Here is a 17,220-nt window from a genome sequence, read left to right as displayed (position 1 = left end):
AGACAGCGCCTGCCGCTTCGTCCCCAGCTCTGCCGGGACCGGACAGCCGCAGCCCCCTCACCGCGGGGCAGCGCGGAGTTTACGTACCCGTACCTGCTCCGCCGCAGCACGGCCACGCCGCCCCACGCCACGGCCGCCGCCATCTTCCCGCTGCGCCGCCGCCGCGTCCTCTGCTGCGTCCGGCGCGTGAGGGCGGGAGACAGGCCGGGGGCGGGGCCAGCAGGCGGAGGGGCGGGGCTGGTGCGGCTGAGGGGACAGCGCGGCCGGCCGGGAGGGGATGAGAGGACGGGGCTGAGTGCGGAGGGAGCCGTTACCTGACAGCAATGCCGTGTGTAGGGACGGGATGGCTCCTCAGAGAACATGCGGAATCGAGACACGAGTCTGAGGCCGTTCCCCAAAGGGGGATGTTGTACTTGGCGGGGGCTGTTCTCTGGGGGTGCTTTGAGGCGACAGGGCTGTCCCTGAGGGGATGTGGTGTGGAGACAGGGCCCTTCCTGAGGGGACACATGATGTGGGGACAGGGCCGTTTCCCAGGGGATGTGGTGTGGGAACAAGGTTGCCCTGAGGGTTTGTGGTGCGGGGACAAGGCTGCTCCACAAGGAGGTTGCGGTACCAGGACACAGCTGCTCCCCAGAGGGAGAAACAGCCTGGGGAGCTGAGCATGAGGCACTTGGGGTTCAGCTGCTTCCCAGCATTGCTGTGGAGGGGCAGGTGAGCCTTGAGCACAGACATGGGAGCACCAGGAGTGTCAGGGCAGGGTTTTTCTGGGGATACACACACACGCCATGGGACAGACACACTGCTGTTCTGCACAGGAGATGGCGGGCAGGGCAGCGCACCAACGTCTGCTCCTATGCTGCGGCCTGGATCCCAGCAGCACAGAGCTGATTTTTTATCCTTTGATAGACACATAGATGCTATGTTACTGTGAAGTGGCTAATTACCATTTTCTGATGCTGGTAGGGGAGTAGTTTCACAGAGTGAATCAATAGGAAGAGAATTCCAGGGTGCTGCTGCTGTTTCCGCATCCTCAGTACTTTCAGACATGGTCCTCTCAGCGGACCTGATTACTTTACGTTTGTGATTAATGTTTGTTTGTTTTGCTGATTTGGCCTAAATTAAGTCCACAACATCTTCATGTCATTCTGCTTTTTTCACATCACCACAGACAAAAGCACGGTATCTGTATAACTACCTTAGACATATACAGGAAAGCCTTTTATATTTAAATATGCAGAATTTGAGCAGAGATCCAGATGCAGCCCTCATGTACTAGTAAGAATATTAGCTGACTGAGTTGTTGGGATATACGTGTATCCTGAGCTAAGGAATGGTGGGATTGGCAGGAAGTCAAACCTCAAAGGAGGTGGGTTTGATCCTGTTGGGTGCTTTGCTACAGGCATTGCAGAGCCATTAGTTTTGATCCTGAGCTGCGCCCTGGCAGACAAGTTTCCTCGGGAGTGATTCAGGGATGATTCAGATGTTCAGGTGTAATTAAATGAAACACACTTGTTTATAGTGTATATTAACTGACACTGACTGAACTGGTTAATGATCCGTCCTGATCTAATCTTTCTCCTTGGAATTAAAAGTGAATATGTGGACCTTTATCTATTTTAAAGTTACTTTTATCATGTGTTTTGTTCTTACATTTTTTTTTTTAAAACATCTGTTAATTTGTTGTATTAAAAGATTATATAAACTGCACTCGCTGAGGTATGAAGCAAACTTCCCAACGGGTCCTGAGCTGTGCTAGGCCTGTGCAGGTGAGCTGAACCAAAGGGTGGGATAATACCACCGTTGTTCTCTTAGCAAATGAGAAACTGGAGATCTCAGGGCTTGAAAACATTTGTTTTGGGAGCGCAGGAAGCAGTGAAAAATGTGACTCCTGTGATTAGTGGGAAACACAACACTGCAACAAATGTTGCAGATCTAGGGAGGGGACTTGTGAAACGCAGAGACAAGCAGTGGAATCCATGTACATGGATGCAAAAGAAGTAAGTGGGTGATAAGGACTGAATCACTAGGAAGAAGTACATAAGGCAACAAAAAAGTCTGGGAAAAGTATTGGCAAAAATACATGAAGCAGAGAAAGTACTAAGAAATTCTATAAGATGAAGAAGGAAAATAAAACTAGGAAAAAGACTTTCTTTCTCCAGGACCCTAGGAATAGTCAATTCTCTCCTGAACAGGAAAGATGAAACTATATTAGCAATATTCTATGCATCATCAGATCAGTTCAGTATGCACACTTATGCTTTTATATATATATGTGGAGGTTTTTTCTCTGCTGTGGAAATAATGGTGCTAATCATGGCTGCTGTAGAGTAATTAAGTGGTAATACTCAGGCTAAGTGTTAGAAAACAGGGAGATAAGCCAAGTTGGCTGAGATTGCTGTGCTAGAACGGAATGCAGAATGTCAAGAAAAGTCAACAGTGTCACAGCTCTCTTCTGAATTTTCAGGGAGGCATACCATTACTTCTTGTTTAAAGTTACTCAGCAGATAAACCATTATCAGGTGAAAAAATAAGGTAAGAAGGACCCTTCAATATTCAATAGAGAGATATGATCAGTAGCTTGGACAATTCACTTAGCTTTAGTTATCTTTTTTGTACGACAGACGGAAGTCTTACCTATCTCCAAAAGGCATTTTGAAACAGTAGAAGCACAATTTATTTCAAAAGCAGAGGCTTACCTTTCTTCCTATGTCTGTAACAAGCAGAAAATGCATGGATATTTTCTGTCCTTTTTCTCCTTCGAATACAAGGATATACCATCCTCTGACAGTTTGTTTTTTTCTTAAATCTGGGTTTATCCTTGTTGATGCCTAAAACCATTTGTTATCTTCCAGAAGCTCTGGTCATCACTGTGGAATTCCTGGTATGAGACAGCAGAGCGTCAGGGTAGAGAGAGGATCCTTGCGGAACTGCTGTGATCATGAAGACAGTGCTTTTAATTGTCCTAATCATCTTCACTTTGCTGTCTTCAGGTAAGGCTGATGCCAAGAGGGAAAGAGGAAGGTGATCTCGGGATGGGTTACCAGGTTACAAACGCTAATACGTGCCTTGGTTTTGTTTTCTTCTGTGCAAAGAAGTTGCAGCCAGAACTGTGCCTCTGATTTCCTTTTGCTGTTTGAACATTGGCAGATGGGGACCCTGTTAGTTTTGAAGCAGTAATCCAGTAAAAGTTTGTGTCCTTTGAACAGCTGAGATCTGCATACTCATTAACACTGTCAGGATGAATCGGTGTATTGCAGTCTGCTCCCCTCTAAAACAACAAGTTCTTTTTGGAATTGTGCTGAATTAACGTCAAAACAAGTAGAGTACTGATGTCTGATGCTATGCTTGAAGAAATAAAAACTTCAATGTTTCGTTGTAACCATTATTCCATGCAATATTTATGTTTAATATTATTAGATGGCCAGAGAGCCAAATGCTTAAACATCTGGAAATGTCAATGTTAGAGATGTTGTAGTGTTTTCTATGCAGTCAGTCCTGGGTTTTGTTACATGGTATAAGATTCTTTCAGGTTACATAACTGCATACTATTTTTATATATAATAATCCTTTTTTTTAATCCTTAAATGTGTAGTATCTTCTTGAGATGTATATGATGATGTATTTCAGAGCAGAAGGCATTTAATAGGAAGAATACAAAATAAGTCACAGTACATCCAAGATGGAATCATTGGAGTCTTAAGGAAAAGATGAAGTGTTGTTGACATGTCTGGACTCCTTTAAGGTGTAGCTTTGTAGTCAGTTTAAACCAACCAAACCCTCGACTCCTGCTGGAAAAGGAGATTTCACCTTCTCTGCTTCTAATTGCATCTTCCTAACCCATTGTTTCTGCTGGCGTGCTGGCGCTGGTTTTGTTGTTGTTCGCTTGTTTTTTTTAATTAAGTTACTGAGTTTTCATCTGGAAAAAGATCTGGCAACTGAATAGTTCAGTTCTGCTACAGTTCTGCACAGTGTTCCTGTGCAGGCTGTTTAATCTATTTGTTTGACATCCAAAAATGAAGATAATTCTTACTAACTTCCTGCTTGGAAGAGGTGAGGTTTTGAGGATTTTGTTGTTAATGTTTATTCAATACTCTATTCAATATAGTGCACGATCCTTCGTTGTCAATAAACAAATAGTCCCTAATTCCTATCTTTCATAGTGGGTGTTGTCGTGGAAGGTAAACCTCTCTATTTTGAGGGAAATCCAGCAAGTTACTTGTCATAACTGAAGAAACACTTTAGATAATAAATTGTTCAAAACAAGGAAAGATCAAAGTCACAGAATTGCCATCATAATTTCAAATAGCCCCAGATCCTCACCTGCTAGATTGAGTGGTTTGGTTTCCTCTGTTAAAAAGTAGCACTTAATTGTGAATTTCTTTCAACTTAAAATTTTCATACTTCTCCTCTGACCTAAGGTTTCTGACCCTGGAGTTCTGATGTGGGTCTTAACATTTTAAAATCAAGTAATCTTTGTCTGGAAATAAAATGGGAAGTAACTACTTCTCTAACAAAGCATGGCACTCAGTGGGAAATGCTGTTCTAACAAAGTGTGTATTAATAGCTCAGTGCTGTGAGACTCCTGAGACTTGGAATACCAGTTATTGTCTGTTTAAAAACCAACAGTCTCCTCTCTAAAGACTAAATTCAACAAAGCTAAAGCAACGTGATCCCCTGTCAGCATCCTCCCTCCACATTTCTTATTCTTTTGCAGGCTTAGTTCTGAATCTTTAGAACTTTGTAACAGAAATAGTAAGATTGGTATGGCTAAATTGTGCATGGGAATACCTGTGTGTGAAAGCACCAGAGGAAACAGCAGAGCAAAGGTTAAAAGAATGGCCTGTATTGATAACCAAGGACATATTGACAGCAATAAAACTAATAAAGCCTGGGGAATGCATTGTTTACATCAAGATCAGAAGGTCTGTGCTCTGATAAGGTCACATCACCCTTGACTTGCTGGGAGAAAAACTGCAGGCTGATAACAGGGAGATGGTAACAAGGTTACCCTACATTGTATGTGCCATTCCTCCTCCTGCTGTCCCAACAGGAAAACAGACCACAGCCATAAAGATGTCTTTGCCTTTGTTTCCTCCTTCTGGATGGCAACCTTGCCTAAGATTCGTGGAGGGTGAAGCAAGAAAGATTCTGAGTCAAAAGATCATGCTGTTGTTGATTCCTGAAAAATCTACCTAAAAAGTAGTTTGTCGCTGACAGTCAAGAGGAAGCAAAGAAGCATAGTAAAGATTGACCAGCAAACATTCCTTGTCCTCCGTGTTGGGCAAAAGAGATCGTGGTCGGACTGCTTGGGCATAGCTCTTGAGTGCCTCTAAATATGAGGGTATGTGAGTGTGCAGAATCAACATGCTTATGAAGTTAAATAAACTAAAAAAACTCCCTCTTCCATGAGGTCTTAAACTGAGGATTTTTTCAATAAATCCTAGAAATCTTGACTTCTTTTTTTGATCCTACAGGGAAGAAATTCCGATGGTGCACCCTTTCTGACCTGGAGCAGAGAAAGTGTGCTGAACTGTCCAAAGCACTTACGGCTGTGCTGCCCCTTACTACTGCCAGTTCGTTTGCTAGGATTTCTTGCATCAGAGCCCACAATACATATGACTGCATTGATAAAATCAGGGTGAGTTCACAGAGATTTTTAAAACTAATTTTGAGTCCAAGTCCTCTTTTGAAGAAGTAACTGGTAAACCGAATCCATGGGAGAATAAAATGATACTGAAATGATGGTATTGCTTATATGACAAAGTACATGGTAGCTTGAGAGGCAAGAATTAAAACCCAGAAGCATTCTACTAGATGTACTATTTTACCCTGCTAATGTCCTTGCAATCTTCAGGAAATAAGTAAAAAGCTGCTTGGAAATAAATGGACAAAACCAAACTATCCAGTTTCCATTTCCCTTCAGTTGCCTTCAATGGCAAATGGGACCTGGAAAACAAAACAAAGAAAACATTTCTTGTTGGTTCAGGGAATAATTTATTTCTTGTTTTCATTCAGTCCTGCAACCCTTGTTAATGGACTCCAGTTAGACTTTCCAGCTCATGGAAATACTATATTCAGCAGAACTCAGAGAGATTTGTGGTCTTGGGGGAGCAGTAGGAGGAAACAGAGGTTGCCTTTTTCTTCAGTCGGCATCAGAATTGTGTTTTCGGAGTGGAAGGCATGAAGAAGGGGCGAGAAAAGACGTTGCAGGAAAAGAATAGGTATCTTTTGAAGGTAACTCAGCCTTCATTGCTAACTTTTCACCATGGTTAGTAGCAGGGATTAAATTAAAACCAAAGAAAATGCTTGTAGAAAGCACTGGTTACTACTTCTCAGGCAGAAACTGTACTCTGGAGGCTGTGGGGTTTTTTTGTTTCCCTGTGAAGACACTTGTTTTGAGGGTTTTGCTGTTGTTTTTAAGGCGAACAAAGCAGATGCCGCCTCCTTGGATGCCGGAGATGTTTACTCTGCTGTAAAGCTGTACGGTTTGATGGTGGTGGCAAAGGAGATCTATGACCAAGGTGGGTACATAAAGCAAAAGAATAAGGTGTACTTCTGATTTGGCTGATAAATTGCTAAGCAGTGAAAGGCAAAGCTCAAGAAGTCTTGAAAATAAAGTCTGTATGTTTTCAATACAGGAGTATGGAGGTGACTAACAATTGTTTCTAAAATACTTACTGATGATGAATAAAATACCAGTGGTGCTTTGTATCTAGTAGCCTTTCTGCCTGTGGCACTGTCACTATGACAAATTGTAGGTATCTACCTCTGCCTGCAGCATTGGTCTACTGGAGTTCTACATCTTGGAGGGAATACGAAAGGTTTTACTCCGTCTGTGTTAATTCTTATATCATGCTCTTTACTAATGTAACTAAACATTTACTGGTGATTCTTTAAGATTGTAGCTTCTCTCATGAATTAGTTTTCTCCTTCTCACCCTAAAGAGACAAGAATATAAGGTGAGAAATCTTGTTATGGTAAGATTACTCTTCATTCCTGGCAGACCTGAACAGCCTTTGCAGTGAATGATTTATAGACCAAGAATAAATAAATCTGAGCCAAAATCAAACATTCAATAGTAAATACTTGTGGGACATGAATCTGAGAAGGTAGCCAAGTTAGCAGATGGATGTAGGAAGAGACTAATAAGGGGATGGTATGAGAACAGAAGTGAATTTTCTGTTGGCTGAAGAACCATGAAATCATAGTGGAATTGATGTTTCTGCTGGTGGTAAGTACAATATGTTCTGAGGATAACACACAGCAGTTCTTTCCGTTATGATACCTAAACAGTGTGATGCAAATGTTGAAAATTCCTGAGAAGCAATTGCATTGGGTGATGGAGCTGGATGATCTTGTAAGCCTTTTCCACCAGATTTTTACGTTCTTGCTCTGCACGTCTCTTGCACTGCTTAGTTTGACAAGGTGCAGGTGGCCAGTATTTGGTAAAGTTCCTGGCATGAATACTTACGTTTTATATGCCTAAGATGTTTTTTTTCTTTAGCCATGTTCACAGAAGCAGTTGAACTCCTGTACACAGATGGAAGCTGCAGAATTGGGATTTAGTTATTTCTGTTACATATTTTGTCCTGTCACAGGAAATTGTGTATTTGCTGTGGCCATTGCCAAACGAGGAACTCTGGATATCCGGAGGCTACGAGGTGTGCGCAGCTGCCACAATGGAGCCAGATGGACATCAGGCTGGAACATTCCACTTGGCTTTCTCCTTGCAAGGAATGATCTTTCCTGGGACGAGGCACAGCCTCTGAGCCAAGGTGGGTGATAGGAGCCATGTCTGCCCTCAGCAAAAGCGGGTGAAATGCAAGCAGATGTAGAATGAACTGAACTATGTGGAAACAGAAGGACTTTGTGGATGAGATATCCCCTTGGATTGTCTTTGATCCTGGCTTTTAGCTCTCTTCAGTTCTTTTCTAGTGATCTCAAAGCAGAAGAATTTTTAGCAAAATGGGAAATCTTTGTGTTCTGTATGCAACAGGGAACAAATCTTTGCAATATTTAGCCAGCACAAAGCTGGTTTGAACCAAGCAAAATTTGATGTTTCCAGCAAATGTTTCAAATTTGAAGTTCAGACAATGAAGCTGCATTTGCTGATATATATTTTTTTTAGCACCATAGTCCTAGTTATGTCCATGATAGGCTTGGCTCCTTTTCTTTCTTCTGCTTTTTCCCATTTGATTTCTTTTATTTGTTTTTGTTTTTCTTCCCCCTACATCCACAGTAATCAGTGAGTATTTCAATGCAAGTTGCATCCCTGGGGCTGGTGTTGCTGCTCCTCGGCTGTGTGCTCTGTGCCAAGGACAAAAATCCTATGTCAGAGACAAGAACCATTTCTGTGAGACAAGCAGTAACGAACCCTTCTATGACTCTGAGGGAGCCTTCAGGTGAGCTCTGTGACACTGGTACTGAATTTACCTTTGGGGAGAAAGAACTTGTGAGGGAGAAAAAGCCGGGTGACCTGTTAATGGGATGGCATTTGTCTTCCTGCAGGTGCTTGAAGAGTGGAGTTGCAGATGTGGCCTTTTTAGATCATCTAACAATTATGAGTGCCACAGGTAATCATAAAAACTCAGATTCTTTTTAACCTCTGGCTGTGCTCTTTCCTGCATGGGAGGTTGGGGGATATGCCTACATTTTTGTTGTTTTCAGGGAAAATTCAATCCCTGCTAGGAGTTCAGTTGTATTTTTTTTTGCTCTCCACACAAGTTAGAAGGAAATAGAAAAGGAAAGACTAAGTGAGCAATAATTGCTCACAGGAGATTCTTAGAATGGGAGCAGACAGATGTTTTTATACCCTAAAGTCTCTGATGCATCTGTCAGCATTTGCATTGCCTGAGTTACAAGATTCATTGGAAAATTCAGAGTATTGAGCTTCTAGAATGTGCAGTTCCTGTATGTCTGTTTTGTGTTTTTAAACTCAGTTGAGCTCTGTATTGACATTTTTGGTGGTTATCAGTAGTATTTGCAGGTAAGTATTTTTAAACAAATGTATTTACAGTGTTAGAGCTTAAAGAGTATTTTAAGTGCTGCTGACTGGGGTCCCTCTCTTTGTTAAGAAAAGATCATACCAAGGACAACTTTCCCGAGTGTGCTTGGTGCACTGTGCTGCTTGCTTGATCTTTGAGCAACCTCCTCTGAAAAATGTTTTGCCTTCCATCTCTGTGCCAAGGCAGGTCTCACTTCATAAATTTATGAGTGTCCTGTTGTTTTAGAGTCAGAACAACAGGAATATGAACTCTTATGCCCTGGTGGGACTACAGCCAAGCTGACTGAATACAGCACCTGTAACTTGGGCAAGGGGCCAGGCCGGGGCATCGTCACCCGCCACAACTTCCAGAAGATCACCAACAAATTTCTTACTATGATCCAAGTGAGTGGATATTAGAAACTGTGTATCTCCAGACACGGGCTTTTCATGCATCTCTGTGTGGAGATTACCACACAGTTTGCCTTCCTTCTTGAGAAATTTAGAGTTAGTGTGAGAAAGGACTAAAAATCGTTTGTTCTGGGGAAGGATCCTGCACTGGCTTCTGGAAGAAGGTTTTAATTCCATCTAAATAGTTCTGCTGTAGAAGGCTGGGAATAAATAAAGAAGGTAAAGATGCCATAACACCCAAACTGGAAACTGGCTGATGGTGCTCACCCTGCCCTGGAACTTGTGTGAATTCTTATGTAGCTGACGGAGATGCATAGGTTCAGGCAGGGTTCACCTTTATTCCTTTCCTTTTCTCAACATATATATAGCATTTGTTACCTTGACATCCAGGAGTCTATTTGAAGCTGAACCTGAAATGCATATTTAAATGCAAATTTGAAGAATTTATGAAGGCATCTGGGCCTTAAAATAGTCCATCAGACAGTGAATAATTCAGCCAGTGAGCTGGGTTGTCCTGTCATGCAGAGTCTGCCAGACAGCAGTAGTACAAAGTCTCTCCTTTATTGAGAGATCTTCACAAGTCTTTGTCAGCACATTTATTAACACGTATCTTAATTTTGTTCCCCACTTACAGCAATGGCACTGCAGCGCTGTCCCTAGGACACTTCTCAGTGGTTTCTTCTCTTCCAGTGCCATCAGGCTGCACAGAGTCACTTCACCCATGGTACTTCCCCAGCATAAAGCCCAAGATATTTTGAACCGCTTTACTGTGCTGATCTTTATCACAAGTGTTTCTCACTCAGCTATACTCAGTTGCCTTTCCAGGGTAGGACACATTGAGCGCAGCCCAATATATTGGAATAACAAAGATGGAAAAAAGTTCTCAAAAAACTGAATCATATGATGCTTTTAGCACTGGAACCATCCACTCACTGCAGTACCTGATGGAACCCTGAGTGCAATGTCACAAACCATTGATATGGAGGGAGGGAAGGGTGAGGCTGCCTGTTGCTGGAAGGATTATCAGATTTTCTGCAATTAAAGGTGTTGTTCTTGTTCTAGCGCCTCTTTGGGCGAAAAGGAAAGGAAAGAGCCAGGTTTGAACTCTTTACTTCAGCACCCTTTGGGGGAAAGAACCTGTTGTTCCGGGATGCCACTCAGCACTTACAGCTTCTTGAGGAGCAGCTAGAGATTGCCTATGTCCTTGGTCTGGATTATGTAGCTCTCCTTAAGGGACTTGGTCATGAAGGTAAGAAGCCTTCCAGAGGACTGTAGCTAAGGAAAGGGTAGAAACTTTTCTCTTTCTGTGTTATTGCTCCCTATCAGACACATCTGCATAGACCTAAACATCCCCTTAGCAAAGAACAGATTGGTGCACAGGTGACATGATCTCACTGTGCTCCTTCCTTCTGATGCAGGGAGCTCTTTGGACAACAGCATTGTGCGCTGGTGCTGCATCAGTGATGCTGAGCTGCGCAAATGTGAGGAGTGGGCACTGAGCATCAAATCCGACCCATTAGTCTGTGTCCAAGCAACTTCCATGACCAAATGCATTGAAATGATCAAGGTAGGAGACCCCCTCTGGTCAGAGGGTATGATAAGACCACACAGGGTGTGTATGTCCTTGTCTGAGCTGAACAAGAGGAAAAACAGCTTGTACACCAGAAGGACCACAAGGAATGAGAGGGAATTTATGCAGGGGAATTTGCAGCCTGTGGGGAAGTACAGCTGCTTGGTTACACACTTCATCCAAATCCTGTTTTTGTTCTTTTCTGTAACGCTGTTGGCAGAGTAGCGAGGCCGATGCAGTCACCCTGGACGCAACACATGTCTACATTGCAGGGAGGTGTGGATTGGTGCCTGTAGCTGCAGAATGCTATGGTAAGTTCTCATGTGACCTTAGCATATGGGAGGGAATAAAAAAAGTGCCATTAAAAATATAGTTAAGTTTCCACAGTCTGTGATATTTTGTGATGGAAGCGGGAATCAATATATATGTCCAAATACTCTTCTCAGCTCTTCTACTAACTGGCTGTAGCATTTTGTCTGGCTACTTATTTTATCTCTTCTGTAAAGGGGACGGAGATGCTGACATGGCTTAAGAGGACTGCAAGGTTTTGGTGGGGTGCTGCCATGTGACAGGCATGACAGCAGTCACAAGATCCTTAGTGGTTGTCTCTCCTCTCCAGGAGGAGATTGTGCCCAGGCTGCTAAGAGCATGGAGGAAACAGGAAAGCTCATTCACCTTCAGCACAAAGGTAACAGGACAAACTTGAGAAGGCAAAAGATTTTCCCGAGGCTCCCTCTAGGACTTGTGTAGGAATGTATTGGCATGTTGGTTTGGGAAAGAAATTGCTGTGCGTGTTCAGTAGGAGCTTTACAGGTAACGCCAAGCAGCTAGGAGAAGAGCTCTGTGGCTAAGTTAAGAATGCAGATCCTCTGCTGTAGCTGAAGATCTCATGACAGGATGAGGGAGGGAAGAGAGGGGCTGTGCCTGTCTGGAATACTTAGTTGCCTTGGTATAACTGGTTGTTGTCATTGTTTCACAGCACTACCACCAGTTTATGCTGTTGCCCTGGCTAAGAAAAATGCCAAACAGATTAACATCCATAATCTTAGGGGCAGGCGATCCTGCCACAGTCACCTGTATAGTCCTGGAGGATGGTTACTTCCTTCCAGATACGCAGCGGGAGCTCTGGAGAATGCTACTGGGAACTGTGACATTGACTCTGGTAAGGGATGCTCTGGGTTACCTGATGACTAGATTGTGGAAATCTGAAGGCCCAAATCTGGGAGTAAAGTGGAAGTGGGCCCATGAGGATCTGACTAGCGGGTGATGGCTGCGGTCTCAGAGGGTGTTGAAGCAGCTCTTCCTCCTGTCTGACTGGTTGTGATTCTTCGCACTATTTAGCCCTCTTCTTGCTAGCTGATAGGATGGAATTCCATTCCTGCCTTTTCACGTATGTGAAGAGGCTTTGGAATACCTTGCCCTAATCTCACCTCACTTTTCTCTACTCAGTTTATCAGAACTACTTTTGGAAGGGCTGCATGCCAGGAGCAGATGGAAACCGGTGCAAAGTCTGTATTGGAGAGAGTGAGGTGGAAGGGGCTCGAGTATCCAGCAGATGTGTCGCAAGTCACAACGAACGTTACTACGGCAGTATGGGAGCACTCAGGTAAAGCCTTTTGTCAGAGTCAGGAGTGCAGAGCAATAGCCAGAACTGTTAAGTGACTTTTGCTAGCAAGTATTTTGTTTTGGTTGCAGTTGCCATGGGATATTCAGCTTACTGGTGATTTAAAACAGTCATGAAACCATTTCCAGAGCAAGACAATGCTTCCAAACGTGTCAGGCCTAGAGCATTGGTACTGGATCATTAAAGAGAAGGGGTGGAAGGAAGTTAGAAGGTCAGAGAGCAGAGGTGATGTGGTAAGAAGCAGTGTAGGGTATGGGAGGTAGTTAAGTAGACTGGAGATATTTAAAAAATAGAAGCAGAGGTAGAGTGTTAAAGGTGAAAGCACTCTTATAGGATATATATAATGCATTTAGTTGAATTACATTCTGTTTCCGGGCTAGGCCCAGGTGAGGCTGCACGGACATTGTGCCACAACTCTGGCTTGGGAGCTGCTTTAATGGATGAAGGGATTGTCTTGTCAAATATGTGGACACTATCCACCAAGATCTATACTGACATCACTAACTTGTTTGATATAATAACTAAGTAATTACAAACAAGGGGGGGTACGATACTTCCAGCTACTCCTGTTTTAGCTTCAAATGACTATCCAAACATCAGTCATCATGTAGTGGCTGTCTGACAATTTATTGGGTTTTGGGTTTTTTTGTTTTTACTTTTTCCTGCACTAGGTGCCTAGTTGGGAATCCCAGTGGAAGGAGCTTTGGAGATGTAGCTTTCCTGGAACATTCTAACCTACTCCAGAACATACAGAGTGAGATGCAGATATTCTCTTTTCCTTTGAGAATGTTCATTAGTGTCAGTTACTTCCCACACAGTGACCATCGCTCATGAGGATCAGCTTTTACAGGTTTAATTTTGGTCTATGAAATTGTCTTTGTGACTGGAAAATTGCAAGAACCTTCCTGCATGTGGGTGTTCCAGCAAAGGTCAAAATTCAGATACTGTTCAGTTTAAGGGAGGAAAGAGGAAGAATCACTGAATGCAAAGATCAAGGTGTGTGTTGAGTGCTAATTATCCCTGAAGACTGCACTGTTTTTTTGAAAGCTCAAAGCTTGAAAAAGCAGGTGACTTTTCCCACCAAATCTTGTCCCAGCCGTAGTGCATGTACCTGTTGTTTTTAATCAGAGTTTTGGGAATTACAATGGCAGATAAGGGCGATGCTGTGGGCTGTTTGTGCTGGGAGATGTTCTGTGGCTTCATTGTGACATGGCAACTTCCTTAGGTTGTTTCACAGGCACTTACAGAATAAACAGTCCAAATAGCTTAATAGGTAAAAATACTGAAAATTATTTTGCCTTTCACAGTTTCTAAACAACATTATTGCTTCACTATGAAATGTTTAATTTCCTCTGGGAAATACTGACCTTTGCAACAATCTAGTAGTTGGATTTTGTGACTGAAAATGGTTTTGGTGACAGTAGCTTAAATCCCTCAAACTCTTAAATTTTGCCTACTGCCCTAACAGCCAAAATATGCTGCCTTTTCACAGAGCTGGAGAGGAAGTGAACCCTCATTTTGTTCAGCCTGATAAAGCACACTGAAATTTTATTTTAGGCAATTTCAGTAACAGAATAGGCTTTTCAAAGAGAGGAATTTCTCTAAAATCAAGTGGAGGTATAAGGGCCTGGAAACCCACAGGAATTCTAGCAGTGACGAGCAGTTTGAGGAAGCAAAGGACCTGCAGGCTGAATAGCTGGTTTTCAGAAAGTCATCCGATTACAGATGAAGATGAGGCATGATGAGCTGTTCATATCCCTTTATATTACTCTAGTTTTTAGTTGATAGGAGCTGTTTAAGTTCACGGACCAGTTTCTTCAGTGAAAGCACTACCCTGCTCCTTATGCATTCCTAATAACTGACCACAGAATGTGCTGCATTTGTTTTGAACATATTAACTAAACTCCTTCCTCTCGATTTTTAACATTTTGCATGAGATTTGCCCTGTCTTCTGCTTTCATTTTTTAAAAGGATTTGCTTTCACTTAATCTTCTTTTCAGATCTGGACAGCTCTGGTTGGGCAAAAGGCTATAGCGCTATGGACTTTGAGCTCTTGTGTCCCGATGGAACACGTGCTGCAGTCACAGAGTGGGCAGGCTGCAACCTTGGCCCCATTCCCCCCAGCGCAGTCATGACTCGACCAGTCACTGTCACTAAAATCTATGACTTTCTGATGAAATCTCAGGTGAGAGAGATAATTAGGAAAAGGTTATCACTTGTTTTGTGCAACTGCTGAAAATCCTTTCAAGGTCAAAAGCTTTATACGCTAAATACATAAGGTGCCTTCAGGTTCAGTATGATAGAGTTAAGAATGAGCATAGAAGACTGAGAAAATAATTATTTGGATTTGCTAAAGGGGCATTTTGACACCAGTTGCTATTCTGCAGTGGTCATACTTCTGCTGAGAAATAAGCCACTGCAGGACTGCATTGTTTTGTATGAATAAGGACAGTACTAGGTGAACGTAAGTGGAACCTTTCTTCTGCTAGATCTTGCTATAAAACTGAGGGTCACCAGCTTAACCTTGCTATTTATGATCCAAGCTGTGAAACTTATTTCTTTTCTGTTTAGGAATCTCTGGGAAGCAAACTGGATTCTGAATTCCATCTCTTTCAGTCGTGGAAGTACGGTGAAAGTGACCTGCTTTTCAAAGATACTACTCAGTACCTTGTTCATGCGAGTCACATGAGCTATCAGGAAATTCTTGGAGAGTCTTTCTTTCAACTGGCAGAATCAGTGTTTAATTGCACACCTGCAGGTACTGTCAAGTGCTGAATGGTGAGTTAGAGAAAAATGCAAAGCAGGAAGCCTTCTGTGCATAGCTCTTGCCCTTTTGTCCTGTTAGCAACAGTTTTCCAAGGAGTACAGTGTTTGTAGCTCATTTAGAGCCTTGTACAACTCTTGTCCAACAGCACTGAAACTGAAGCTCTGCAGGAACAGAATAACCAATTCATTTTAGAGCAAATATGAGGTTATTGAAGTAGGACTGTTTTATTCCCACTCTGAATTTTGTCCCTTCAATTCCAAAGATCAGTTCTGGGAAAAAGCGAATATATGTTAATTTGGATATGCCCAACTTGGGAAAAAGATAAGAAATTGTATTTTCCATTATTGAATTAACTTAGAAATAAGTTAAATAATTTCCTTTTCAAAGAGAGTGCACTAGAGAATTCAAGATCAAAACCTTTATAATCTTAAGTGATGGCCTTTTCATTATTTTCCACTGAAAGCTGTAAAGTATGCATTTAGCTGTCACAAAAAGTGAAAGCTGTCTAGGAGCCAGGGTAAAGCTGTTTTGGGATCTGAAAATTTGTACTGAAGTAAATTAAATTACACAGTAAATTAGACTTCTGTGAAAGAAGTGAAATTCAAAAGGGGAATTTTAGCTCTATTCTGCTGTTTTAGTGAATAGTATCCGAAGAATTAGCTATTTTTTTAAGCTGATGGCATCTTTAAGTGTATACTTTCTTCTGGTTTATAGGCATCTTAGACTTCTGCAAACAGGATATCTGTTCATCCTCATCAAACTGATGGCTAATACTGAGGCTTTGAAAGGCGCATACACCTCCATCCACGTTGAAAACAAGGAAATATCCGAGTCCAACTATCCAAAGCAATCAGCAAGGAAACAGTCATCTCTAGAAATGTATGCTGAATACTCACTTGTACTTTTTTAAGCAGATTTTATGTTTATGATAATGTTATAGCACTCATATGTCACCCCTTTCTTGTTTGGAGCGTGGCCTCATGTGGAACAGCACAGGCCAGTCTGCATAACCCACAGCACAGAACTAGGATCAGCAATCCTGTACAGCTGCTACAGAGAAATCAGCAGTTCTGTGGGAAGAGCAGGGCCGATACCATGGACTAAAATACACACTATCACGAGCAGCACAGGTTAGTCGGTAGCAGTTTGCCTTGCTTGTCTTCTAAAACTTTTTCCATGCAACACCAGTCAACTGATGATTTGGTAGTTGCAGCATTGTCCTCCTATATTTGTGATTTTGGTCGCAGCTAGATAGTCCTTGCTGAATACCCATACATACTATAGCTGGTATATGTAATTGCTACCAGAATCGCTAATTTTTTCTGCTTTCAACTGGGAATAACGTATTTGCTTTTTTAACCAAGGATTTTATAGTAGTAAATCAAAACATTTTAATCTCAGAACTTAATGTATTAAAGAATCTAATAGCCAGCAGAACTGGATCCTTGCAGCCTTAAGGTGAAGGAAAGCAATATTCAGTCTTGGCAAAATCTCCATTACTTTATAGTACTTTGACACTTCGAATCTATGATTCTATGAGGTGTCAAAATATGATTTATCAATTATACAGCATTGGTTCTACAAGCAGAAGCTGTCTGAACACAATATGAAGTCTTTTAAACACAATGTATCATATATTTGTTTTGCCTGTTACTGGATAAAGATTTAGAGTGGATGGCTCTTCATGGGCAGGGCTCATTTCAGGACTGCATTCCCTTCTGCTCCCATGCATCCTGAACCAAGCAAGGTTAAGATAGTTAATTAAAAAAAAATCCTTCACCTAAAATTTTCCGGTCATCACTACATATGTTGCAGTTGTATTAACCTCAGCTAGCAATAAATGAGATGCAAATAGTGAAAACAGA

At 42.2% G+C, this 17,220-nt stretch overlaps 2 protein-coding genes across 5 annotated transcripts in view; one reads left to right on the top strand and one right to left on the bottom strand.

Annotated features, from left to right (window-relative positions):
• The window catches only part of PISD (phosphatidylserine decarboxylase), a 24,350-nt gene extending 24,126 nt beyond the window's left edge, over nucleotides 1–224 (bottom strand). The window contains exon 1 of one of the 2 annotated variants that reach the window (XM_065033230.1): nucleotides 88–224. In XM_065033230.1, the coding sequence (XP_064889302.1) occupies nucleotides 88–143 (56 nt within the window). In that variant the 5' untranslated portion in view covers nucleotides 144–224. The remainder of the gene's footprint in view (nucleotides 1–87) is intronic. The other variant, XM_065033231.1, reaches the window with a different exon arrangement.
• LOC102096912 (melanotransferrin-like) overlaps nucleotides 1–17,220 on the top strand; it is a 21,973-nt gene extending 4,753 nt beyond the window's left edge. Inside the window, exons 1-19 of one of the 3 annotated variants that reach the window (XM_065033213.1) lie at nucleotides 265–379; nucleotides 1,693–1,766; nucleotides 2,853–2,990; nucleotides 5,475–5,638; nucleotides 6,422–6,521; nucleotides 7,599–7,775; nucleotides 8,240–8,402; nucleotides 8,509–8,573; nucleotides 9,231–9,388; nucleotides 10,457–10,643; nucleotides 10,813–10,961; nucleotides 11,185–11,275; nucleotides 11,584–11,652; nucleotides 11,944–12,126; nucleotides 12,414–12,570; nucleotides 13,260–13,342; nucleotides 14,589–14,773; nucleotides 15,160–15,346; nucleotides 16,070–17,220. In XM_065033213.1, the coding sequence (XP_064889285.1) occupies nucleotides 2,939–2,990; nucleotides 5,475–5,638; nucleotides 6,422–6,521; nucleotides 7,599–7,775; nucleotides 8,240–8,402; nucleotides 8,509–8,573; nucleotides 9,231–9,388; nucleotides 10,457–10,643; nucleotides 10,813–10,961; nucleotides 11,185–11,275; nucleotides 11,584–11,652; nucleotides 11,944–12,126; nucleotides 12,414–12,570; nucleotides 13,260–13,342; nucleotides 14,589–14,773; nucleotides 15,160–15,346; nucleotides 16,070–16,119 (2,220 nt within the window). In that variant the 5' untranslated portion in view covers nucleotides 265–379; nucleotides 1,693–1,766; nucleotides 2,853–2,938 and the 3' untranslated portion in view covers nucleotides 16,120–17,220. Of the gene's footprint in view, nucleotides 1–264; nucleotides 380–1,692; nucleotides 1,767–2,852; nucleotides 2,991–5,474; nucleotides 5,639–6,421; nucleotides 6,522–7,598; nucleotides 7,776–8,239; nucleotides 8,403–8,508; nucleotides 8,574–9,230; nucleotides 9,389–10,456; nucleotides 10,644–10,812; nucleotides 10,962–11,184; nucleotides 11,276–11,583; nucleotides 11,653–11,943; nucleotides 12,127–12,413; nucleotides 12,571–13,259; nucleotides 13,343–14,588; nucleotides 14,774–15,159; nucleotides 15,367–16,069 lie in introns of those variants that run through there. The other 2 variants (XM_065033216.1, XM_065033214.1) reach the window with 2 other exon arrangements.

Source organism: Columba livia, chromosome 17, assembly GCF_036013475.1.
Source record: "Columba livia isolate bColLiv1 breed racing homer chromosome 17, bColLiv1.pat.W.v2, whole genome shotgun sequence".
Taxonomy (NCBI): Eukaryota; Metazoa; Chordata; class Aves; order Columbiformes; family Columbidae; genus Columba; species Columba livia.
The sequence above is the reverse complement of the archived record's forward strand: the minus strand, read 5'-3'. Positions and strand labels throughout refer to the sequence as shown.